Source organism: Leptonychotes weddellii, chromosome 10, assembly GCF_054177405.1.
Source record: "Leptonychotes weddellii isolate Sample4059 chromosome 10, ASM5417740v2, whole genome shotgun sequence".
Classification (NCBI taxonomy): domain Eukaryota; kingdom Metazoa; phylum Chordata; class Mammalia; order Carnivora; family Phocidae; genus Leptonychotes; species Leptonychotes weddellii.
The window spans coordinates 55,276,684-55,303,287 of record NC_138378.1 but is presented as its reverse complement, the minus strand read 5'-3'; the positions used below and the strand labels follow the sequence as shown (position 1 = coordinate 55,303,287).

The window sequence follows — 26,604 nt, the reverse complement described above, 5'->3', positions numbered from 1 at the left end:
TTAGTTCCATGTGTCCAATGTGTTTATTTTCAAAAGAGAGATTTTAAAGAGGGTGCCACTTCAGGGAAGCAACATTCACCCTAAAGACAGAATTAATTAAGAGCACTCCCCACTATATAAAGAACTTATATAACTCAACACAAAATTAATAATAATAATAATAATCCCGTTGAAAAATGGGCAGAGGACCTGTCCAAAGAAGACATCCAGATGGCCAACAGACACATGAAAAGATGCTCAGCATCACTCATCAGGGAAATGCAAATCAAAACCACAACGAGATATCACCTTATATCTGTCAAAATGCTAGAATCAAAAAGACAAGAAATAACAAGTGTTAGCAAGGATGTAGAGAAAAAGGAACCCATGTGCACTAATGGTGGGAATGTAAGTTGATGCAGCCACTTTGGGAAACAGTATCAAGGTTCCTCAAAAAATTAAAAATAGAAATATCCTGTGATCCAATAATTCCACTGCTGGGTATTTACTCAAAACAAAAACACTAATTTGAAAAGATATATGTACTCCTGTGTTTACTGCAGCATTATTTACAATAGCCAAGATATGGAAGCAACCCAAGGGTCCATCAGTAGATGAATGGGTAAAGAAGATGTGGTGAATATGTGTACTATGGAATATTACTCAGCCATAAAAAGAATGGCATCTTGCCATGTGAGACAACATGGAAGGATCCAGAGGATATTATGCTAAGTGAAATAAGCCCGATAAAGACAAACACCGTATGATTTCACTTACACATAGAATCCAAAAGACAAAATAAATGAATAAACAAACAAAAAGCAGAAACAGACCCATAAATACAGAGAACAAACATGGTTGCCAGAGTGGAGGAAGGTGAGGGGATAGGCAAAATGGGTGAAGGGGGGTGGAAGATACAAGCTTCTAGCTTCCAGAAAGAACAAGTCATGGTGATAAAACGTACAGCATAGGGAAGATAGTCAATGGTACTATAATAATGTGGTGAGTACAGCATAACATAGAGACTTGTGGAATCACTATGCTCTGCACCTGAAACTAATATAACATCGTGTGTCAACTATACTTCAGTTAAAAACAAAAAACAAAAAAAACCACTTCTCACAGGATCACTAAGGGAAGGAAGCAACATCACAGATTCACCGAAACAGGATTTAATTTATATAAATTCCTTGAAACAGATGACCTGACCAACTTCATTGATTTTTACCCTGAAGTGAAACTAATTTACATTTCCAGACTATAAATAAGGCTTGGAGAAAGGTGAGGGGGAAGTAATGTTAGGTCTCAATGAAATTTTTGCCTTAGAGGATCTACAAGAGTGATTAACTACAGACAATTGAGAGTTGACAGTAAGTCAGGTTCTGTCCTTTCTTTGTAAATACATGACATCTATAAAATAAAATAAACAAGAGAATAAGGTAGATGGAACTGGCTTTAATGAGTGAAAACTGGGACAACTTTAAGGCAATGAAATACTACAGCATTTAATGGGAAACTCTTAGAGAGAGCTCTACTTCAGTGGTTCTCAAGCAAGGTCTCCAGACCAGCAATAGCAGGGTCACCTGCGAACCTGCTAGAAATGCAAACTCTTGGGCCCTACCTCAGTCTCTCCAGGGATAGGACCCAATAATCTGTGTCATAAGTTCTACAGATGATTCTGATACTAAAGTTTGAGAACTACGGCTCCAGCTTATTATATATCTCTGGATTGACTTTAAAACTGATCCCACTCTCTGGATCTGTGTTTTTGTCTGTATTTTAGCTGAAATAAACTTATTTCAGAGTCCAAAAGGAAGACGGATTTGCCTAACATTTGGACCCCTTAAGTTGGTGACCAGTATATTCTACACTGGTTAGGGAGGACTGGTAAGGGGTTTTGAGATCTTGGAATGAAAGGTACTAATTATATTTCCCATTTCAAATATCTCTGATTCTATAATTATGACAGCTGATTAACTTACATGGGAGTAAAACAAAGTGATGATAAAAAATTAGAATTAGCTTTAATTTCATATCAAATTTCAACTATGTGCCATTAAATGTGAAATCACAAAATTCATTATTGTTTTTTCATGTTTTCATTCACTTTTCTTTTTTGTTCATTTTCAAATTTATGAACTTTCAAGCACAGTGCATTTTAATATAAGAATTTCACTATTTGTTGCCAACTTCAAATTGTAACTTCCAGAATAATGGGATAAAAATCGCGGGGCGCCTGGGTGGCTCAGTTGGTTAAGCGGCTGCCTTCGGCTCAGGTCATGATCCCGGGGTCCTGGGATCGAGCCCCGCATCGGGCTCCCTGCTCGGCAGGGAGCCTGCTTCTCCGTCTCCCTCTGCCTGCCTCTCTGCCTACTTGTTCTCTCTCTCTGTCAAATAAATAAATAAAATCTTTAAAAAAAAAAAAAAAATCGCTCTGATCTAGCATTATGGTAGCAACTTAGAGTGACCCAGATTAGATGGCTCAAAAGATAAGAAAAGTTTCCAAATTCTTTTAAGAAGTCAGCATACCAGTGATATTAATAAAGACAGTGCAATAAAACCGTGGACCAATTTTACTGATGAATATCAATACAAAAAGCCCAGATAACATCATATACTGCTGGTGGGAATGTAAAATGATTCAGCCAACTTGGAAAACAGTCTGGCAATTCCTCAGAAAGTTAAACATAGAGGTACTATATGGCTATATACATCCAAGAGAAATTAAACTTGTCATAAGAACTTGTACACAAATGTTCACAGCAGCACTATTCATAATAGCTAAAAAGTGGAAACAACCCAATTGTCAACAATGAATGGATGAATAAAATGTGGTCTATCCATCCTCCAAAACACTACTAGGACTGATGAATGAATTCAGCAAGTTTGCAGGATACAAAATCAATGTAAAGAAATTTGTGGCATTTCTATACACTAATAATGAAGCAGCAGAAAGAGAAATTAAGAAAACAATCCCATTTACAACTGCACCAAAAATAATAAAATACCTAGGGATAAACTTAACCAAGGAGGTAACAAACCTGTACTGTGAAAACTATGAAACACTAACGAAAGAAGTTGAAGACAACACAAACAAATGGACAGACATGCCATGCTTATGGATTGGAAGAACAAATATTGTTAAAATGTCCATACTACCCAAAGCAATCTATAGATTCAATGCTTAAAATACCAACTGCATTTTTCATAGAACTGGAACAAACAATCCTAATTTTTTTTTAACCATAATAGTTTTATCAAGTCTTTTATTTATTTATTTATTTATTTATTTATTTATTTATTTATGATTTTATTTATTTATTTGACAGAGAGAGACACAGCAAGAGAGGGAACACAAGCGGGGCAAGTGGGAGAGGCAAAAGGAGAAGCAGGCTTCCCGTGGAGCAGAGAGCCCAATGCAGGGCTCAATCCCAGGACCCTGGGATCATGACCTGAGCTGAAGGCAGATGCTTAATGACTGAGGCACCCAGGCTCCCCAAACAATCCTAAAATTTGTATGGGGCCACAAAAGACCCCAAATAGCCAAAGCAATCTTGAAAAAGAAAAGCAAAACTGGAGGGGCACCTGGGGGCTCAGTTGGTTAAGCAGCTGCCTTAGGCTTGGGTTATGATCTTGGGGTCCTGGGATTGAGCCCCGCATGGGGCTCCCTGCTCAGCAGGGAGCCTCCTTCTCCTTCTTTTCCCCACTTGTGCTCTCTCTCACTCTCACTCTCTCTCTCTCTGAAAGAAAGAAAGAAGGAAGGAAGGAAGGAAAGAAGGAAGGAAGGAAGGAAGAAAAAGAAAGGAAGGAAGGAAGAAAGAAAGAAAGAAAGAAAGAAAGAAAGAAAAGAAAGAAAGAGAGAGGAAAGAAAAGAAAAGAAAAGAAAGAAAGAAAGAAAGAAAAGCAAAACTGGAGGTATCACAATTCCAGACTTCAAGTTATATTACAAAACTACAAAGCTGTAGTAATCAAAATAGTATGGTACCTCACAAAAATAGATACAGAGATCAACAGAACAGAATAGAAAGCCCAGAAATAAACTCACAATTATATGGCCAATTAATCTTTGACAAAGGAGGGAAGAATATGCGATGGGAAAAAGTCACCTCAACAAATGGTGTTGGGAAAACTGGACATCTACATGCAAAAGAAAGAAGCTGGACCACTTTCTTTCTTTTTTTTTTTTTTTAAAGATTTTATTTATTTATGTGACAGAGAGAGACACAGCGAGAGAGGGAACACAAGCAGGGGGAGTGGGAGAGGGAGAAGCAGACTTCCCGCTGAGCAGGGAGCCTGATGCGGGGCTCGATCCCAGGACCCTGGGATCATGACCTGAGCCGAAGGCAGACGCTTAACAACTGAGCCACCCAGGCGCCCCGCTGGACCACTTTCTTATATCACACACAAAAGTAAACTCAAAATAGATTAAGGACCTTAAACCATAAAAATCCTGGAAGATAGCACAGGCAGTAATTTCTCTGACATTGGGCATAACAACATCTTTCTATATATGTTTTCTGAGGCAAGGGAAACAAAAGCAAAAATAAACTATTGGGACTACATCAAAATTTAAAAAACTTTGGCACAGCAAAGGAAACAACCAACAAAACTAAAAGACAACCTACTGAATGGAAGAATATATTTGCAAATGACATCTGATAAAGGGTTAGTATCCAAGATATATAAAGAATTTATGCAACTCAACAGCAAAAAACAAAAACAACCAACCAAAAAAACCACAAATAAAAAAATGGGCAGAAGACATGAACAGACATTTCTCCAAAGAAGACCTATACGTGGCCAACAGACACATGAAAAGATGCTCAACATCACTCATCATCAGGGAAATGTAAATCAAACCCACATTGATATATCACCTCACACCTGTCAGAATGGCTAAAATCAAAAGCTCAAGAAACAAGTGTTAGCAAGGATGTGGAGAAAAAGGAACTCTCATGCACCGTTGGTGAGAATGCAAATTGGTGCAGCCACTGCGGAAAACAGTATGGAGGTTCCCCAAAAGTTTAAAAACAGAACTACCCTATGATTCAGTAATTCCACTAGTGGGTATTTATCCAAAGAATATGAAATACAAATTCAAAGGGCTATATGCACCCGTATATTTATTGCAGCATTATTTACAATAGTCAAAGTATAGAAGCAGCCTAAGTGTCTATCAATAGATGAATGGATAAAAAGGATGTAGTATATACATATATACAATGGAATATTATTCAGCCATAAAAGAACGAAATCTTGCCATTTGCAACAACATGGATGGATACAGAGTATAATGCTAAATGAAATAAGCCAGACAGAGAAAGACAAATACCGTATCATTTCACTTATATGTGGAATTTGAGAAACAAAACAAATGAACAAAGAAAAAAAAAGAGACAAACCAAAAAACAGACTCTCAACTACAGAGAACAAACATATGGTTACCAGAGGGGAGGTGGGTTGGGGGATGGGTGAAGTAGGGGAAGGGGACTAAGAGTATGCTTATCTTGATGAGCACTGAGTCATGTAAGGAATTGTTAAATCACTATATCATACACCTGAAACTAATACAACACTGTATGTTAACTACACTGGAATTAAAACAAAATAAACGTGTTCTATCTGTACAGTGGAATATTATTCAGCCATAGAAAAGAATGACATCACAATACATGCTAAAACATGGATGAACCCCAAAACAATTATGTTAAGTTAAAGAAACCAGATATGAAGGACCACATATTATATGATTCCATTTATGTGAAATGTCCAGAAGAAGAAAATCCATAGAGCCAGAAAGTAGATCAGTGGCTCCCTGATGCTAGGAAAGAGAAAGGGGGGAGGGGCAATGGGCAGTTGCTGCTAATGGGTCACTTTGTTCAGGGGTGATGAAATTGTTCTAAAATTGATCATGAGGGTTGCACAACTCTGTGAATATCCTAAAACCCATTAAATTGTACACTTTAAGTGGGTGAATTATACAGTATGTGAATTATATCTCAATAAACTTGTTATAAAAATAATTCCAGACAACACACTAGAATACAACAGCATGTTAAGAGATGAATTAAGACACCATGACCAAGTGACTAGAAACACAGAGATGCTATAATATTAAGAAACCTGTTATATGAGTTGTCATAGGTACAGGTGAAGTCAGAAAAACATTTTGATCAGCTCCATTCATGCTAAAAAGGTATGGGCTGAAGTTCCATATTTATTTGTAACACAATCTCTTAAAAACAAGGAGATCAATAAAAACTTCCTTAACAAGGTAAAAAATATCCTATATATTTCCACTCAAATGCTAATCCATGTATAATGGTGAAACATTCCAGGAGTCCCAAGAAAGTCGGGCTCAAAAATGCCTATCATTTAATATCATCTGGGAAATTTTTATTCAATAATATTATATAAGAGATACAAAATAAGAGGTATAAGAATTGGAAGGAAGTAGAAATCATCACCATTTGCAGATGACGGGATTGTTTATTTGGAAAACTCAAGAGAATAAACCAACAAACTAGCAGAAATAATAACTCATGGAGGTGACTGAACATTTCCTATACAAACCCCTATAGCTTTCTTTATATATATACAAATAACAACCCGTTAGAAAATATAACGAAAGAGAAGATCTCATTTATAAGAGAAACAAAACTAGTTTCTGAAAAAAAACTTAACAAGAAAAATGAAGAAAGATTTCAAATGTTAATGAAACATCTAGAAAAACTTAAATAAAAAGAAAATGCCCTGTTCTTGAATAGGAAGACTCAGTCATCAAGATGTCAAGGCTTAATAAATTGTATTTCTTTCAATCACAATGAAAATGCCAGTATAATAAAAATACCAACATAATTTTAGAAAATTCTAAAAGAAAGAATAATGACAAGGGACTAGTCTTAACAGATAGGAAAATATATTACAAAGTTGTAGTAATTTACACTTTGGTAGAGTCATATGAATACACAAAGTTCACTTCTGAAAATTTGTTCTGTAGATATACTTGCAAATGTATAGTCTATGTACAGATGAGTTCACTGCAGCATTGTTTGCAATGGCAAAATACTGAAAACAGACTATTATTAAAGTAAAAAATTATTTTTTAGCAATGGATTATGATGTGGTCATACTCTAAAAAAATTTTTTTAAGATTGCCCCTTCTCCATTTTAAAGCGAGGAAATCTTTTGAAAATGAAGACCTTTTTATCTGATATGTAACTTCGGTGATATAAATTTCTATGAAGGAGTGATTTTTCTCTTAAACCTGGAAGGCATTTCCACAGAGGATATATATAGTAGTCTGACCTGCACACCTGGCTATCAATATAGAACTTGACTGAATTTGGGTGGTGAGATTTTGATCTTGGTGAAGAGTAGGGAAGTGCATGTCCAAAGAGTTAATACAATGTTATTCTAGAATAAAAGGCCTTAATTTTTAATTTGCTGCAGTTTAAGAGGATGCCTAAAAAATACAATGTCCCCAAATGTTAAAATCTGGCTCATTTTAATACAAGAAGAAGAACTCCAACAAAATATCAGAAACTGGATAACATGCCTGTGGGAGCTGGTTTCTTCAGTGCAGAACACTAAATCGTAGGGGACATGGGCCCATCTTTAAATTTGTCAGGCAAATAAAAAATGTTCGCGGGGCACCTGGGTGGCTCAGCTGTTAAGCGTCTGCCTTCGGCTCAGGTCATGATCCCAGGTCCTGGGATCGAGCCCCACATCAGGCTCCCTGCTCCACGGGAAGCCTGCTTCTCCCTCTCCCACTCCCCTTGCTTGTGTTCGCTCTCTCACTGTGTCTCTCTCTGTCAAATAAATAAATAAAATCTTTAAAAAAAAAAAATGTTCGCAATAGAAAGTACACATGGTAATTTCATTTCCCCATATTCAGAATAGCAATGGAAGGAAAAGGGACTGGGGCATCTCTAGAATTCTCAGCAGTTCTCAAGATTCTGTTACCGTAATTGTAGCAAAACCCACTAACAGGTATAGTTTATCAGAAAATTTCTCAAAGAGAGCCCTCAGCCTCCTTATCTTGGTTACCTTCTTCTAACCTTCCTCTTCAACCTGACAAAGGACAGATAAACACCTACTTACAATGTCAGTTTGTCTACAGACACGGCATGTGCATGCCTGAGAAGAAGCCTATCCTGAAATGAAAGTCAGCTATCTGATGTATAAACTGATGTCTTAGTCTCTAAAGCCTGACTCACTCCTGCTAAAAATTATTTGGTTCCATAAGCCTTATGGATTCATGTCTTTCAAAAGGTGCTCCAACTACAAATCTTAAAACCTCTCCTATAAGAGGGATAAAGTGTACTAATTGCTTCAGGGAATACAAAAATATATTAAGCAGAATCCTTGCCTTCAAGAAAATTCTCTGTCTCCCCTGCTAGAGCATGAAGTCCAAGAAGGCACGGACTTTCTCAGTCTTGTTCATCACGACATCACCAGCACCTAGAACAGTACTTGGTGCACAGAAAGTGACTGAAATATTTGTCAAGAAGTGAATGAACCAATGGCCACAAAAACAAAGACAATATGCTTTGAGCAATAAGAGAATACGGCATATTTGACTGGGACCAGTCTAAGGCCAACAGAAACTAAAAGGATGACAAGATTAGGGCCAGAGAAGGCAGGAGAAATGATAATTAGGCCATCCTACAAGGAAGGATTTAGGAGGACAAGGAGAAGGGGAACAGGCCTGGCTAAGGCCACAGACGGGGCAGACTAGATGTGTCCAGAAAGTGCAGAGGCTCAGGTGGCCACAGGAGAGGGCCATGGGAGAAGGTGTGTGTTGGGGAAGCAGAGGAGCTAGATTGAATGAGGAGAGTGAAGGAAGTGAGGGCAGGCTGCAGAAGGTCTAGAAAAATCAGCAACAGGATTCCACCTGGTTGAGATTTACACCTTTAAAATCATTTTTCATACCCCCAGTTTAACCTTTAGAAGAAAATGAGCCTCTGAAAAGATATAAATCTTTTTTTTTGTAGTTTTTAATTTTATTATATTATGTTAGTCACCATACAATACATCATTGGTTTTTGATGTAGTGATCCACGATCTATTGTTTTCATGTAACACCCAGTGCTCCATGCAGTACGTGCCCTCCTTAATACCCATCACCGGGCTAACCAATCCGAAAAGATATAAATCTTAAAAAGCAGTAGGGCAATGGGGCCAATAGCCAGTCCTGGGGGCCCACATAAAGGTGAAATTTGGGTTATAAAGAAGTCTTTAATATTATAATAAGTTCCATAGTTTACTAAAATTAATGGTTTATCAAAGAATAATAAAAGTCCCGGGCCTAAATTCACTAGCAATTTTCACACAAAGATAAACTCTTTTCTTAGGCAGAAACTTACTTTTAATATCACAGCAGGGTATATTTGATAGGTTTTTAAAAAAAATTGTAACTGTTAACTAATATTAACCGGAGAATGACGCCATTCACTAATTCTGGAACACCTAGAAACATGTAGACGTCAAAAGCTCCAAATGCTTCTTTATTAGACAGTCACAGGTTTGAAGACAGCTTCAGATAAACCTAACTATTGAGAAGCCGTAAATATCCTTGCTCTTTCAACCACTCTCTAGCTATATTTAGCAGCACGATTTCCTTTGTTCAAGAGCTACTCTCGATAACTCTGTATTTATGCTCCCCAAGACAGAATACCTTGGACCTGTTAGGTAAATGAATGGATAGCTGCATGGATGGACAAACAAATGAACCATCAAATGACTGTATTAAGATCTGTGAGACAAAATGGATATGATGCTTCGTCTATGTATGTCCTAGATCTTTCTTGGTCAGGGCTAAAGCTTCCAGGCCTCCACAAACATGTCTGTCACACAAAGCAACAACTGGGATAGGAGTGCCTGGGTGGCTCAGTTGTTAAGCATCTGCCTTCGGCTCAGGTCATGATCCCGGGGTCCTGGGATCGAGTGCCGCGTCGGGCTCCCTGCTCCACGGGAAGCCTGCTTCTCCCTCTCCCACTCCCCCTGCTTGTGTTCCCTCTCTCGCTGTCTCTGTCAAATAAATAAATAAAATCTTTAAAAAATAAAAAAACCCCCAATAGATGGGGATTAAAATGGAACAGAGGGAGTAAGAAAGTTTTGTTCTTAAAGGAGGAGTGTTTTTCTAGGCAAGGGCTGTGGTGAAGAGGGGAGCAGGGGTGGACTCCCTATGGAGCTGCTGAAGCTTACGTGTTCAGGTCCCTCACTTGCACAGATTCCTTCCAAGGCCCACCAGGAGCCCAAGTCATTGTTCACATGGTCAAATGCTTCCAAAGAATTTGCCCAAGTAAGGTATAATCAAATCCATTCTCCTCACGAGGGCCCTCAACATGTTTCAGGCCCCACGCAGCCTGGGTCCACCCTGGCTGAGAGGCAGGAGTGCAGGTTGTCGCTGAGCGAGCACCCTGTCACAGCCTCGGGAAAGGGAACCTGGGGGCAGTTCACATTCCTGGGTGGTTTCTTGTTCCTTTTTAAAAGCCACCATTTCCTAAGCCCAGAGTTCTCAATACCATGATACTCGTTCTGCTGCTACATCGTAATGAAGTCACAGGAGACATTCAGCTGTTCCAAACTTCATGTCAAGCTTTGAAGTGCTTTTTAATAGCAGAAATATTTGGCTCACAGGTGGGCTTTGTAGCTATGGTAAATACCTCTCAGTTATCTGTCGCTACCGTTATTCCACACCTCCAATTTGGAGGAGAAATTCTGCATATGCACTGAGGCACTAAAAAAGAAGAGTGAACTATATCTTAGTTCTTTTGTGAACAGTTTCCTTTTATTTCTTCTTGCATGGAACTAATGTGCTCATCATATTGTACTGGTTATGGGTGGGAAAGCAGTGGAGAGAAGGGAAATGCTGATTATTACATCACTGGTTGGCAGTTCCTCTTAGCTTCTGGAAGGTTAAGTGGTCAAGTAGCTTCTTCATATGAGATCAAGGCATTTCAAGGACTGCCTCATCCCCTGGTTTTCTGGCAAAGTGCTTTAGTAGACTTTGGACAAAATGCTTACAGTGGTTAAAAGAGAAAAAACTGACCACAATTAATATGAGATAAAGAAAAAATAAAACAAACCCCTCATCTTGGAGGTTCCTAAATGACTATTGACACACAGACTATATGTCTACGTACATACCAGAACAATATAGTTAGAGCATTTCTGAGAACAGATAGAGACAAAGGCCATTTTCGATACATCCTGTGTTGAATAATGACATTTTGCTTCTTTGTGTAACTTAATTATTTTATGAAGAGATGACAGAAAATACTGTGCATTCCCTAAGTTAAACACCTGACATTTTTTATTCTTCAAAATGGAACATTTTCAAAATCTAGGTATGTTTATTAATTAGTGATTATTAACACCCAGTAAACAACATTATGTCTTGTAAAAACACAATCTCTCTTCACAGCATGATGCTGAATCTATTATTCCCTGATTCCATATGCTGAAATACACTCAAATGGTCACAAATGACCTTAAGCATTAAATAAATGTAAATGAGGACAACATAGAAAATGTGCTTTTGATTGATAACTAAAAGACCAGGTTGAAAATCACATCCCAAAATGAAGTCCTCCCCAGAAGGGTATGGCAGTCCTCACTGTGGTGTAAAGGCCTCCCTAAGAATGAAGAGGACACAGGTAGCAGATGGTTCTTTTCTCCTGACCTGCCCGAGGCTTTCTGGGAAACGAAACTGGTTTGTTAATAAATGAGAAACACAGGGCATCCCACCCCCTGTGCCACCAGCTTATGCTGACATTCTACTGCAGGATTTTAAAACACATATATGGCCACTTCCTTACCTTCACTAGCTGACATCAGAGAAAAATAATTACTGCTATTCCATGGCCTCAGCCCAATAAGTTTACCACTGGAGGTTTTTTAAGTGTTGTTGCTGTTAATTCATCTTTTTTTTTTATCCCCAAACTGAGTAGTTGGGGTGGGAAATCATCTTCAACACAGAAAAAACTCAAAATATCAAAGGATGACAGATTAGCAGTAATAAATAAATAAAATAACCAGTTAAAAATTAGATTGTTCTTCTAATGTCTGGGGTTCAACATATAAATGAAAAATGCACAAATACAGATATTTCATGTGAAAAGTACGAAATGATTCCTCGCTCTTCTAGGTCCTATCATCAGGGCAAAAGAAAATGTAGCATCACCGAAAACACCATTGTTTTGGTTGAGGGTAAGCATTTGTCCAAGTTTGAATAAGAATGAACAGAATCTAAAAGGGAATGGATACTAGACTATTTCAAAACCATGAAGAGAGCAGGGTTTCTCAATCTTGGCACTACTGACATTTTAGGCCAGATAGTTCTTTGTCGTGGGCACTGTCTTGTGCATTGCAGGAGGGTGGCCTCTGTCTACTAGATGCCACTAGCAATCCTCTCCCCCTGAGTCAGGATAATGAAAGAGAACCTGGGGGCAACACTGCCCCCAGGTTGAGAACCAGAGGAATAGAGTCTTCATAAGGAGGTCCCAGGAAGGCTTATTTCAGCCTCAGACTGTATACTCTCAATCCTGAAATCATTCCCAACCCAGGGTTCAATATACTTCAGTTTTCCTCATTGACCAAAGATAATGAAAATGCCTGCCTGCCTCCTTATGGATTCTTCTGAACATTAAATAAGGTATTTTTAAAGTGCTTAGAACAGTGCCTGACCCACAGTAAGTGCTCAGTAAATATTAGCTATTATTATCCTTAATTATCATCCATAGAGAAAACCAGAATGTTTTAATGCAGGAAGGTTTCTTACCAGCTTGATATTTTCCCAGCTTTAAACGCACCAGCCTTCTGATTCCTTGTGATGATGTCTCTCACGTCTACAGGACACAGTTAAGAAAGCTTCTGCAGTGACTGTCAACTGACTCCAAAAAAAAAAAAAAAGGTCCACAAACACAGTGATCTTCTTACTGTACATGGGATCAGCTCAGTGAAAAGAGAAGAGTTGTAGGGTGTGAGGCAGGAGAAGAAGGGTCTAGACCTGGCTCTACCACCAAATGTTGAATTGCTTGCCACAGGCAAGCTCTTTTAATTCCCTGGGCTGCAGTTTTGTCACCTGCGTACGAAATGTACATTCAGGGAGCATGCTGGCAAGGCTCAGGGTTATGGGCGCTGGTGGGGGTAGATGACTATCGTATAGCTGCTATGCCCTGCTTGCTTAAAAGAGCTACCAGCCCAAAGGCAAGCCTCTTTCAGTCAGTGGGAAAAGGACCTGTACCAAGAAAAGCCATATTTCCGGAGGAGAGGTGTTGAAGAGCTGGTCCATTACATCACAGAGTGCCATCTTGATGCAGGTCCGTGGGAAAAATCATATCAAGTTCCAACACTGGGCAAAGGTAGGTTTGAGATCATCCCCTTTTGCTTCAGCTTCTGGACACTAAATCTTACAACTGTTTTTGTTTCTCTTCTTGCTCTGGTCTCTTTGCAACCCATAGCCAAATGGATGACCTAACTCTATCAACCACCAGAGCTCTCCTGGCATATACTTTCTGTACTGACCTCTCATCCTGGCTTCATCGTATTGTCCTGGCTTTCTGATTCAAATTGGCCTCACTTTCTCATTTATTTTATATGGCATATCCTATGTGTCACTGTAAAAAGCCGCAAAGTTCCTCTTTCAGAATAAAGCAGGTTTAAATAAACAAGAAATATAATAATTCCAGTGAAGGCTGCAAGCTGAAATAAATTGGGCCCATGGGGAGGACACCAAGCAGATGAGCGATGTTCCCCTATTGCTCAGAAAAACAGATTTCCTGAATGCTCAGAACAAGCATTGGCCAAGGTCTCCCTGCAAGAACAGAGCCACAGGACTTTTTAACCCAAATCTCTGCTTGAAACATCAGGCACACCCATTTCTTCTCTGAGTGAATAAGCAGGTACTGTGATAGCTTTCTCCCCCCCAGGACTGGGTAGGAAAAATCAATTAGGTCTCCTAATGAAGGGCTTTGTGGAGGTTTACAAAAGTGCTATAATGCAGACTTCTTTTTTTTCTGGGTGAACTTTCCTGTATGCAAATTAAATACCGTTAAATTACATTCATTAAAAAAATAAAAGAGACTAATTTGCCTACTTGTTTTGATTAACTAAAATGACACATCGGCCTACAGTTCTGTCTATTTCAGGAAGAAAGTATTTCAGGAAAGTCTTCTAAATGAAATGTCTTGTAGAAAAGGACAGCTGACATCTTTATTCCGAGAAGAACAAAATTAGTGAAGAGTCAACTGACAACTGCTTTTTGGTTGAGCTCCGCCCCGCTCCGGCCACACCCTACTCCACGTTTCTATGACATCCAACCGTACGCGGCAATATGCCCGGTACACCTGTAGCGTCGTGTGAGTACATGACTAATCTATCAAGCAAAACATATTATTTTGTTAGTGGAGGTAATACTTTTTATAAAATAGTCACAGGGAAGTTAAATTATATAACTCTGAAAACCTGTTACTAATTTTTAGTAAACATCTTAACGCTATATGCTTTTATACAATTTATAAACCCATGACTCCAGGTGGTCAGGTTGAAGCAAGTGTATGTATTTATATTCTAGAGGTGCTTTTTTTTTTTAAGGAAAAAATTCACAGCAGTATTTAGGCTGCTTTATTTTTAGAGCTGGGAAGGAAATATATTTTATGGTTTAGGAGGTGTTTTTATATTAAAACAAGCACAAAGAGAAAAAAGAAATGGCAAGAGCATATTAAAATAGCTTAAGAGATATATTCTGATATTCTGCTCCCCCACCCTTCACTTTAGGTCTGGCTGGCACTGTGTCTAATCATACATTTTGTCATTTTTCTGTGTCACCTTAGAGTGATAAAGGACATCCAATCAAATCAATACGTCCAGGATAGTGTTCAACAGGGTGGACCAAATCCTGTTCCCTGTACTGTACCCATCTTCTGGAAGTCTTCAGTGGGAGGTGCTGGATGCAAAGAAAGCTTTCATGTGATTTCTGATTAACTGGATACTGAACAATCACCTCCAGTCTCCTTGTCTGGGCTACAGGATCAATGCCTGTGGCTAGAAGAAACCACGTTTCTACATCTAGGTTTTCTTCCACCAAAAAAGCATAGTTCAGGAGTGGGGCTCCCTTTTAATTTTAGTTCAGTTGAGTTTTATTCTTAAAATACATATTTTTTGCATAATAACAAGTTACTTAAACAAGTAACTTTAACTTTACGTATCTAAATATAATTAATTACATATAAAATACTATTTAAAATATTAGCCTCCTCCTACAATTAGTGATTGTTATATTTATCAGTAGTCGCATCTACATTTTGGGACTTGGCATTGTTCTTTAAGAAAAAAGTTATTTTTAAAATAATAACACTGTGATCCACAAAGCATTACTTTCTCAGCGTATGTTACCTTTATTTTCACTGGACCATCCAAGGTGAGGGTAGGAAACCATGAAATTATAATATAAATCATGTTCATTTTGATCTCTAAAGGATTTTTAAAATGCTGGATGTGGCAATATTTGCCAATTTAAAGGCTGCAAAATATTCTTAAATGTGCTTGTTATCAAAGGAATTGAGAGGATGAACTCTGTTAGCAATGTCAACTGTTATGTTTTTGGATGAGAGGCCTTTTCTTCCTGAGGGTCCTGAGGAAACTGTAAGATGAACACTCACCAAACCATTCTAGGTTTTGGTGAAACAGAATGGTTTAATGGGGGGAAATAAAAAAGCTTTGAAGTCAAATGAACCTGGCTGGCTTCTAAGCTGATTCTGCTACTTAGTAGCTGTGTGAACTTGGGTAAATTAGCCTCTCTGAGCTCCATCTCAAAAACAGGAATAATGATCCCTATTTTATAGGCTTAATGGAGTACCACATAGGATGAGCCTGACCATATAGGTGCCTAATTCATGCCAATTCATTATCTTTTTCAATAATTCGGGCAAAAGCTTCAGAGGGATGAAGAGGCTGGTGAGTAACTAAAAAGAGGTTTGGCAGTCAAGCTTTATTTTCTCTCCCTGCTCCTCAGAACTAATTATGTGAACATTTATATTGTAGAATTTAAATAACTGGAAGGAATCAAAGAACTTCTGCCCCGTGGATTTTCAGTGTCTTTCACATGTATAAATGTGCTCTGGCCAAGGCATAGTCTGTGTCCCACAAGAACAGGGACTTGGTTCGTCTTGTCCACTGCTGTCTTTAGCGCCTGAGATGGCATGCAATTAATGGTGGTTGGATTAATTTTAATTAATTAGTTAGATTAACTTATTACTTAATTTAAATTGAATTTTCAAAGCTATTTATTGAGCTCCTACCCAATGTGAGGCACACGGAGTCCATTAATGACTCCATTAGCAAATAGAAGTGCAGCTGGTACAGATACTGGAGAAACACAGGATGATGGCCAAGCACTGCCAAGGTCTCCACCATCCACAGCACAGGCTGCACAGTCTAGAGGGAGCTTAATGTATTAGTTACTCAAGTCAGAGATGCTGTTAATAAATAAGGTAATGATAAGCCAGGGCTATCTCCTTAAAAATGCTCAGGAGATTCACCAAGTTGGGATGAATCCTAAGCTCGAGATCATGATCCAGACCGTGCATGCCGTGGGAATAAGATGCTTGGATCAGGAGCACGAGAAATGGGTCACCAAGCACTGCCACAGTCTGCAGATAACATGCTTGATGCTTCCTAAGGATGGGTCAAGGCAGGGTGCTTAGTGAGTGTACCAGAGAGGGCTGCTCACCTCTAGGTGTTGTACTTTTATTCATCATGATTTGGAAGAGGCTCAGCATCAATAATAACTCAGTACACTGTTTCTTCCCTCTGTTCTTATGTCATTGTCATCAGCAGCTACGAATTTTAGTGAGTTATTATTATCTATAGGCACTTGGAGATTTCTTCCTTTATTACACCAAAAGGGCTGTGCCAAAGAAAAGGGAACACATTTCAAACTACCTTCGGTGAAGTTGAGAACTGGATGAACCAAATGATGCCATTTCTAATTTATCCTTTGTTCTCTTTGGGTACAGATAAAATGGCATCTGTAAAGAGGGGCAGCTCTCGGGTAAGGGGGGCCCTGGGTTAGACCCAGCAATGCAGTTTAAGGACCAAGGAGAACCTCAGGGACATGTACCCATGAGTCTGAGAAAATATTTAGGACTTACATCATTCACTTACACCTCAAGTCTTAATCTCTTTTCAGATATCTCTGTTTAATAGATCTCAAATCAACATCTAGCTTTCTAGGGTCAAGGGAGAGAGCTCTGGAAGACATAGCCAATCCATCTGATACATCTTAGGGAAGATTATAAATAACCTCACAACTGGTTGATAGGCTTTTATGATATAAACATTCAGAACTCATCCATTCATTACCTTACATATTTAAAAAATAGAAACAATTGAAGATAAAAAGGAAGCATCAAAAAATGCTATTTTTTTTAAAAAAGGTAAAAATCAGAACCTTAGAAGCTTAAGAGACTAGGAAGTTAAGATTCAGTCGGATTCATTAAGTTCGGATGCGAAGAAAAACAAAAATAATTTTTAAAATGATGAAAATAATATACAGGCCAACACTCAGATGTGATGTGGGATTGCCAGGTCGATTTTCAATTACATTTCACTGATGTATTCATTTGTTTCTTAATGTGCTCATCTTGCCCATTAAGAATAATTAGCAGCTTTGCTTAGAGATTTTCTGGTTTCTGGCAATGTTTTTCCCTTTTTTTTGTTGACATCCACTTTTACTTTTTAGAAAGTAATTTTTGGATAATATCCTACAACTGCTATATAATTTAGGCTTCCTAAAATTTTAAAGGAAAGATGTAAACAGTAATTTTTAAATGAATTTGTTTCAATCTATATGCATCAACAGTATGTGAGTCAGTGAATTAGTTATTCCTACAGAAAGTGGGCACACAAATACAAAAAAAAATTTCATTCATATTAACCTCACTCAGCACAACAGCTTTACAACGAATGCCAATTGTAAGCTCTGTTAGTAAATCAAGAATAATACAGTATTAAAAGCAGGAAAAACACATTGCCAATTTTTAAGGCTTTAGGCATGCTTTTTTTTCTCTTAATTAAAAAAAATCAGATCTAGTTACAAAAGAAAAAAGCCCACAAACATGGAACAACTACATGATAAAAACTGAACTCCATCAGGAAAGTCCTAAGAGATGAAATAAAACACACTGCCGGTTTTGGTCTGCATCCTGAAAGGACCTACTTTATCTACATTGTAAAGTTCTTCCCCTCCTGCCCTTTGGCACCCCGCTATATTAAACCCATTGTAAAACCCAGCACAATAAAGCACTCTCAGGGCTGAGCTTCTGAGGACCAAATGTTAAAAATCCATTTTCTTGGGAGGGGGCTGTACCAATCATTTCTTTGAAAGGCCAGCAGAGTGAATACAGAATCTGAGATTTCCTCTCTGATTTCAAGAGCTGGCATGGCATCTTTGCTGTTTAAAGCAAAGGTGTGCTAATTAATGACATTAGCATTGCTTCCCTTCTCTGGAAGCACTGTACTTTAGCTCAATAATAATTTTAGTACAATTAAATTTACATACTGACTACCGATGTTCCTATAGTTTGATAAAAGTTGTAATTTGTTTCTGCCGCTATTAAATGAGACACCTGCTGACTTGAGAAAAACCTCAGGTTGTGGGCCCAGTCTGAAAGTTTCTGTGGCTAAAATGGCCCTCTCCTGTCCAATAATCCTCCTTCCTTCCTTTGCCCCCCCTCAAAAAAAACCCATCCACTGGGGCTGAGCCAGCATACCTGCCTTCCTCTCACTCTCTATGCTCCCTGACATGCGGAGGAGGAACACAGTGAAATGATACAGTGCAAGGCATAACTCAGAATAAAGCAGAGTGAATGAAACAACATCGGCTCATCTTCGGGAATATTTTGAGAAATCTGCGACAGTCTGAAGATCATTAAAATCCTGCATCTTAAAAAAGGAAGCACCTTTTGTGATCTCTTTCCCTTGTGTGAAAGGCCAGGATTGTGATTGGCTGTTTTTCCTTCCTGAATTTTTTTTTTTTTAAAGTCTGTCAGGCAATTAGCTGGGTGGGGCTCTGTAGAGCATACAAGCGCTGCTGAACAATATTAGCTACTGTGCTTCTTGTACCTCCTTTCTCCTATTTGAGCAGCCTGATAGAGCTGCTGCAAATTTTATTTTTTAAAAGATCATACAGCAAAGGTAGAAAAAGAAAATCGAAAATGGGCTTTCTGTAAGAAGCCGCAAAAGTCGAAACTGCTTTGGCATTTTAGGGGGCTAAGATGCAAATAAGTGGATTGCCTACTTCATAATGTAAATGTAAGGCATACCAAAAATCCAAAGCAAATATATCTTCCACTTCTCCTCTCAATTTCTAACGGCTGTTAACTGCGCCTGAACAAATCAGCTCGATTGCTAAAGTAGCCACAAATTATGCTTGCTTTCTCAGTTAAAGTACAGTTCAATTTTCATGAACTCTGTGTACATATTAGTAAAGCATAATCTAATATAATGAGCATGGAACTGTAATAGCATAGCAGAAAAAAAAAGAGAGTGCTTTTATAATCCTAAATAAAAGGAAATAATGAAAAACTGATAGCTGTTTCCAATGGGGAGCTATAGGTAACCTCTCGGCAATTAGAGAAGATCCCATCCTACCTAGCACATACCCACAAGATCAAACCCAAGGAAGGTCATAATGAACATGAAGCTGGAAGTTAGTTTTTATAAGCAATAGTGGATATAATAAATATTCAATCATTTACTTTATACCAGGAAATTTCAGTGACAATAAAAGGACAAGAATGCCTGGAAATTATTCTGAAACAAATGTTTTTACTGCCTTGAGTGGTCCACAAATCATGGGCTCCTTTCACAAGAAGTGACTGTAAAAAAAATCTATCGAAATGAAAGAAAAAAACAGTCATCGCCAATGAATTCCATATATTTCTACTTTTTCTTAATTACTTATCATGTGTGTGGGGGGGATTCTTTTTTAATACCCCATGCTGTCTTTCTTTATATCAATTGTTACTCAGCCGGGAAAAAGGAATGAGCACAACAAACCCGTTTTCTATCTGAATAAGGATACTTCTGATGGCCTTTTCATTCCCATCAGTTAACAGAACTTCTTTGACATCTGCAGAAATAGCAACCTGAAAAAAAAAAAAAGGAGCACAGCAAACAATGAGCAAATATGCTTGTCTGTGTGGAAGTGAAGACAGGAGTGACAAGCCTTCAGTATCATGCTTCCTCACCTATTTCTCTGTAACAATCTTCAATCTTTTTTCATTTTATGTCTGCATTATTTTAATCATTCAATCAAATCAGTCAATACTTTTATCATTCCATTTGCGGGAGCCTCTATCTTGCTATCATTCTGTTCGGTAATTGCATTGTGACAGCGGATGATGGTATTCTGAGAGGCTTTCATTTGTGGGCTTCTGTTTATCTAGTAGAGCCATCATACAAGGCTGTCACTCTGCCTTTCAGCTTGCTTCTGTCTGACTGCCTGATGCCCTTCATATAACTTTGCATTGCAGGCAGATGGCTTTGTGAGGGTAATTTTTTTGTGAGCTTTGACATGCTCGCACATTGGGCTGTAACCTCGACACATTGTGTAAGAGCGACAGGTTTGTCAAATGCCAATCAGTGTAACAATATGCTTTTATTTGTAGAGACATAAAAACTTGTCTAATGCACTGTGCTGCTACATAATATCTCCTGAATACATGACTCAGAACCCAGAGAATGGGGAACGACGTTCCTGAATGGCCAATCTAATTCAAAAGAATCTAATTACTGAGCGCTCTGGATCATGTTTGTTGGTGTAATAATGCAGGCAAAACATTAGCAGCTATATCATGGTGCTCCAACTGTGATTCGCCAGGCTATTCCTGTATCTTAGCAAATGGGACTATAATCTGAAAAAAAAAAAAAAAAAGCTTTCGCTATGGCAAAGAAAGACCGTGCGAGGCCTGGAATGTCACAACAAGCGATATTGACTACACGGAGGTAAAATGTTTCTGCTCATCGAGGCAACCATAAAATCAATATGATCCGAAAGTAAGTCAATCTAGAAGGTCTCTCAAGACCCGGCAGCTTGACCGCAGCTGATGCTGTTGACGGTTCTCTGACCCAGCAGTTGGAGGCCCTGGAACATTTTTCCTTTTGTTCCTCCCTCTGAATGGGATTGGAATTGAGAAAAGACCTACCATGAGCCCAGCCAAGCATGTCATGCCACCCCCTAGCTCACACACAGCAAGGTCCCTGAAAGAGAGAAAAGAAATGGTAGAACCCATACAAATTAGATGAAAATGGTCAGAGAGATATATATGTTACAAGAACAAATTGCCATCTGCAGTAAGAACGGCGCTACCAGGAAGTTGTAGAGACAGGACTAGGCTACCTCATGTTGCTTTGCGTTTTAAAAATAATTATGAAATAGAAAAGTCACAAAGCAGGCAAATCAGTGGGGGTTCCCTCATTAGTGTTCACTGCAACATTACCACCGCTGAGCTGAAAAATCTGAGAAGGTTCCCTTTTTTTCCCTTGTCAATGGCGCTGTCTTTTAGAACTAAACTAGCTAGAGTAGCGAAAGATAATTGTTAGGAAAGGGTAACACTGTTAATCCACATTCATTCCTTCAAAAACAGTTAGACAAGTAAATGAAGAACATATATGAGTGTGTATATACCTATATTATAGTCACATACACACAACACACACACACACACACACACACACAAATAAATGCAATCTTGAATTTTGTGGAAAAAAAAAAATTGAAACCAAACTGAAACATTTTGGAAAGCTGAACTGCCCCCATAAAGAACAATTACACAAAAAGCATTTAGCAATTAACACTTAAATCACAATTGACCCCAACACAACACAGTGAATAAACAATGCAGGGACATAATATGGTTAAGCCAGCAAACCGAGGCTAAAGTAATGACTGGGCTCTGACTTCACTGCTCAAAAGTAAAGCGGCTCAGAGTTAAAGCTGACAGCCTAGTGTGGCACTCCGCACTCACCTTCCCCTTTGTGCCTAAATATCAGCCCTCAACGTGTGACATTCTTACCCTGGCCCACTGCTCGATGATTGGAGCTCCAGTCAAGCTTAAGCACAGGGAGAAGAGCAAATGCCAGGCTCCCAGAGCAGCTCTGCAGCCCAAATTCAATACTGCCCTGTGCTCATTTTATATGCTTAAACCCTTAAGAGTGTTCCTTCTTCCCAGGTTGGGAAGTTTATCACCTCAACAGGAGAAAAGAAAAAGAGAGAAGGAGAGAACTGAAAGGGAAGGAGGGGTGCAAAGAGAGGGAAGAGACGGAGAAGCCAAGAAAGAACATTCATATTCCGAAATACACTTAATGAGTATTTAGTTGTTCAAAGCAATTATAGACTGGTTGGTAAATATGGACCCACAGAGCTTCAAAAAATACATATTATTGACCCAATCTTGTAAGTACATATTGTTAAAACACACACACCATGATCACTAATGACTTGTCTGGAATCATAATGGGCTATTCAGGAAGCATATGTTGGGTGACTTTTATAAAATGAGAATTAAAAATGAAAAACCTGTATTTTCTGGATCTACCAAACATCTTTAGAATTTTAAATAAAAGGAGGGTTTTTTTTTTCTTTTTCCAAAATCCCATCCATGGGTTTGATCTGTAATTGCACACTGACAGTTGAAAACCTTTATTTCCGTAGCATGAATCTGTAATAGTGATTTATATTTTACAAATACATATTGTTAGGTCTATAAAATACCTTTGAAACCAGGGGTGGGATGGCATCTTTAAATAATTGCTGTGGGGTATTTATTTATCAAATATTCTGTAGTGATTTCCCTAGCAGAAGTTTAAAGAATGTCTTTATTGTGGTTTGTTTTTTTCTTTTTTTTTGACCCTCACAATCAGTAAGGATTGATTGGAGCTTCACTTTTGTTTCCCCAAAATCAAAGTGAAATAAAATGCCTTGAGTGGAAATCAAAAGCCTTTGACATATAGCAAAAAGCTTGCTGTGCAGTATTAGTACCCAAAGGCAATTCAGATTTCTTTTCAGAAGCAACATGTTTTCACCATGAACTTTTTTCCTTCTTTTCTTCCTTCTTTCTTTCCTCCCTCTCTCCCTCCCTTCCTTTTCTTTCTTTCTTATATTTTTTTAAACAACTTAATTTGAAGAATGTCATCACAGCAATCTTTAACATGCAGATACAGTACCCATAATGGCTAAAAAATATCTTTTTAAGTGCAGCTTTGTACCTGAATACATTACTGTGCTTGAGGCAGTAGTAAGCCAAAACCTCTTCAGATGGCCAGATGCCTGGAAAACACAAGAGGATACACTTTTTGATTATAGGAGTCTGTTCTACAATCATTCTCTGTAGTCATTCTCTTAAGAAATGGCTTTTAAAAATAATGTTCAGTACAAGCTGTTTCAACTTGAATCAAACTTAACATAATTATTACTTGTAATATGTCATATCAAATGAGTCTCTTTTGTTGTTGATGATAGCTCTCTTCCCAGAAAAACAGTAAAATATCCCAAATAAATTTTCCTAAATTTCTATTACAAGACAGCAAAAACAGTAACAACCAAAATTACAAATACTAAAAGTTCAATTTTAATGGTATTTCAGGTAGCTGATCTTGTACACATGAACCTTCTTTTCAGCCAATTCATAAGCATCAGTTGAAGACCTAATGTATACGCAGCCCATGTGAGGCAAAAATAAATGGAAAAACACTTGCAAGGAGCAAAGAAAACAACCGAGGTCATTATGCCTTTCTCTTTGATTTCATCCTAATGTTTTCAAATACACACAATTATTTTCTTTTTTCGATCAGAAATATCAAACTGGAGATTAAAATTAAGAAATTTAAATTTCACCAACTTTGGCACATCTTTAAATTTAACCATAACCCTCCCCAGTAAACTCCATGGATGGGCATTTTCTAAAATCATCACTTGTAAATCATTTCTTTTGAAGACTCAGTCTTCATGAATGAATAGGAATGCCTTAAAAAAAAAAAAAAAGACAAACATGCTTGGAAATGATAGTCTCTAGCAGTTATCACAAGGTGGTAGGTTGTAAGTGCTTTTGATTTTTTCTTTACACTTTTTGTATTTTCCAAAGATTTTTACAATGAATATGTATCACTCCTATGATCGGAATAAACCACAGCCTTAGACAAAACTGGGTTTTCGCCAAGGGGTCAGACTCAAAGGTCAAGCAGGGCACTAGCATCCTGCTCCGCCTGAGGTTGAGAAGGCCCCACCATCCTGGGAAAGAGCAATGAATGTTCACTGCCTTCGCACTAAACTCTCTTCTAATGGGTCTGGATGCGAAGTTGAAACACCTAATGAGACTTAATTTTTTTTTCTCCTGGACGCATCTCCAGCTTCAAAGAGTGAGAAATCCAAACATTTCAGAGAAGAGGATGTCAAAGAAATGGTAAGTAAAATCCTAATGGAATCAGTGGGTAAATAGATGAACAGCAAAGACATTGACCCAGAGAAGCATTTGCGGCAGGAAAGTCTGGACAAGTGTAAACTAGCTCAGCCTCCATGGTATTTCTGGTAGAAATGACAGTTTGGGAGAGAACAAAGTAAACCAGCAAGAAGTATTTGGAGTCATATTTAGTAAGAAAGTCAGAAAGGCAGTGGACTGTAGCAATTAAGATCACAGGAGCTTTGGAACCAGACTCTTTGGGCTCCAGTCCCAGCTTGTTGGGCTGCATTCCCTGGCTGAGTGACCTTGGATAGTTTACTTAACCTCTCTGTGCCTCAGGTTCCTCATCTGTAAAATAATGTAATTGTAGTATCAACTTCACAGAATGGTTGTCAGGATTAAATAAGTAAAATACATGAAATCTATTTAGAACAATAGTTCCTAACTCATAATGAGCTCAAAGAAAAATTAGTTGTTAATGTTATTCTCCTGCAAAAGGGGATAAAAGGGTAGAAGAGAGAATATGCAGACCCCAACAATTATCCCAAAGATGAGAACAGATGGAGAACCTTTTTGTCCTACTCCCACCCATGAACTTTACCACAACCCTGAAGTCCTAATACCTGGCATACCTCCATAGCAAAAGAACTCTGTAAAGAATAAAGTATATAATAAAAGTCTCTGAAGGAAGAGCCCAAGACAGTGTTCTACACCAAGTATATAAAATCACCAGAATAATGAATTTCTTTATGCCTTTAGTAGATGGTTTTGAGGTTTAAAAAAATAATGATAGGGGAAGGGTATTTAACTAAAATTCAAGCTTTGATTAAGTACAAAAATGTGACTTCTAAAATGCATAGTCTTTTAAGAGAGTTTTATAATTTTCTCAAAAAATTATAGAGGTTGATTTTTAACTAAATTAAATACAAAAATATGTAGAACAAAGTTAATAAAATCACCTTAAATTACACCACTAGTATATAACCCCTAGTAACATTTTGGACATCATTCCAAGAAAAAAAGCTCTCCAAGCACAAAGATATTTTATACAAATGGGATCTTATCATGCAGGTATTTGACAATCTGATTTTGTCCCACTCAATATGTGATGAATAACTTCCCATGACAATAAAAATATACTTGCATCGTTATATATATATATATATATTTTTTTTTTTAAGTAGCCTCCACACCCAGCATGGAGCCCAAGATGGGGCCCGAACTCATGACCATGAGATCAAGACCTGAGCTGAGATCAAGAGTCGGACGCTTAACCAACTAAGCCACCCAGGCGCCCCCTTGCATTATTATTTTTAATGACTGCCTGATTTTATGTCTGCATCATAATTTATTTAACCAGTGTCTTCTTGAGAGACATTCAAGTTATTTTGAGTTTTTGGTACTATGAGATTATAAACAGTGGTGCCATGAAGACACATTTTTTTTTCCCCAAAATATGATTTTTCTCTATAGGTCAAATACTCAGAAATGGGAAATCTGATCAAATGTTAAGTACCTATCACACTGTGATATATCAAACTGTACTCCAAAACATGTGTACCAAACTATACCTCCAAATAAGAGTGTTTATTTCCTCAAAGTCTTGTCAAGATGAGGTTTTGACAACCTATTTTATTTTTGCTTATCTATCATGTTTTTGAAAGTTATCTCAGTGCAAATCAACACCACAATGAGATACCACTTCACACCTTCTAGGATGGCTATAACCAAAAAGTCAGACAATAGCAAATGTTGGCGAGGATGAGGAGAAATTATGTAAAATGGTGCAGCCGCTTTGGGAAACAGTCTAGCAGTTCACCAAAAACTTAAATGTAGAATTAACATATGGCCCAATAATTCCACTCCTAGGAACATACCCAAGAGAAAAGAAAATATGTCCACACAAAAACTTGTACATGAATGTTCATAGCAGCATTATTCATAATAGCCAAAAAGCAGAAACAACCCAAATGTCCATCAACTAATGAGCAGATAAATAAAATGTGGCATGGCCATGCAATGCACTATTATTTGGCAATAAAAAGAAATAAAGCACTGATTCAGGCTACAACATAGATGGAGCATGAAAACATTATGCTGAGTGAAAGAAGCCCAACACAAAGAACCACATGTCGCATGTTTCCACTTACATGAAATG

General features: G+C 38.0%; 1 protein-coding gene across 5 annotated transcripts in view; it reads right to left on the bottom strand.

The window, feature by feature from the left end:
* The window catches only part of CAMKMT (calmodulin-lysine N-methyltransferase), a 715,155-nt gene that overhangs the window by 385,711 nt on the left and 302,840 nt on the right, over window positions 1-26,604 (bottom strand). For 4 of the 5 annotated variants that reach the window (XM_081833495.1, XM_081833493.1, XM_081833494.1 and 1 more), the window contains exons 4-7: window positions 23,257-23,317; window positions 21,195-21,249; window positions 20,072-20,135; window positions 12,767-12,833 (exon numbers count right to left, since the gene is read on the bottom strand). In XM_081833495.1, coding sequence (XP_081689621.1) covers window positions 12,767-12,833; window positions 20,072-20,135; window positions 21,195-21,249; window positions 23,257-23,317 — 247 coding nt within the window. The remainder of the gene's footprint in view (window positions 1-12,766; window positions 12,834-20,071; window positions 20,136-21,194; window positions 21,250-23,256; window positions 23,318-26,604) is intronic. The other variant, XM_081833496.1, reaches the window with a different exon arrangement.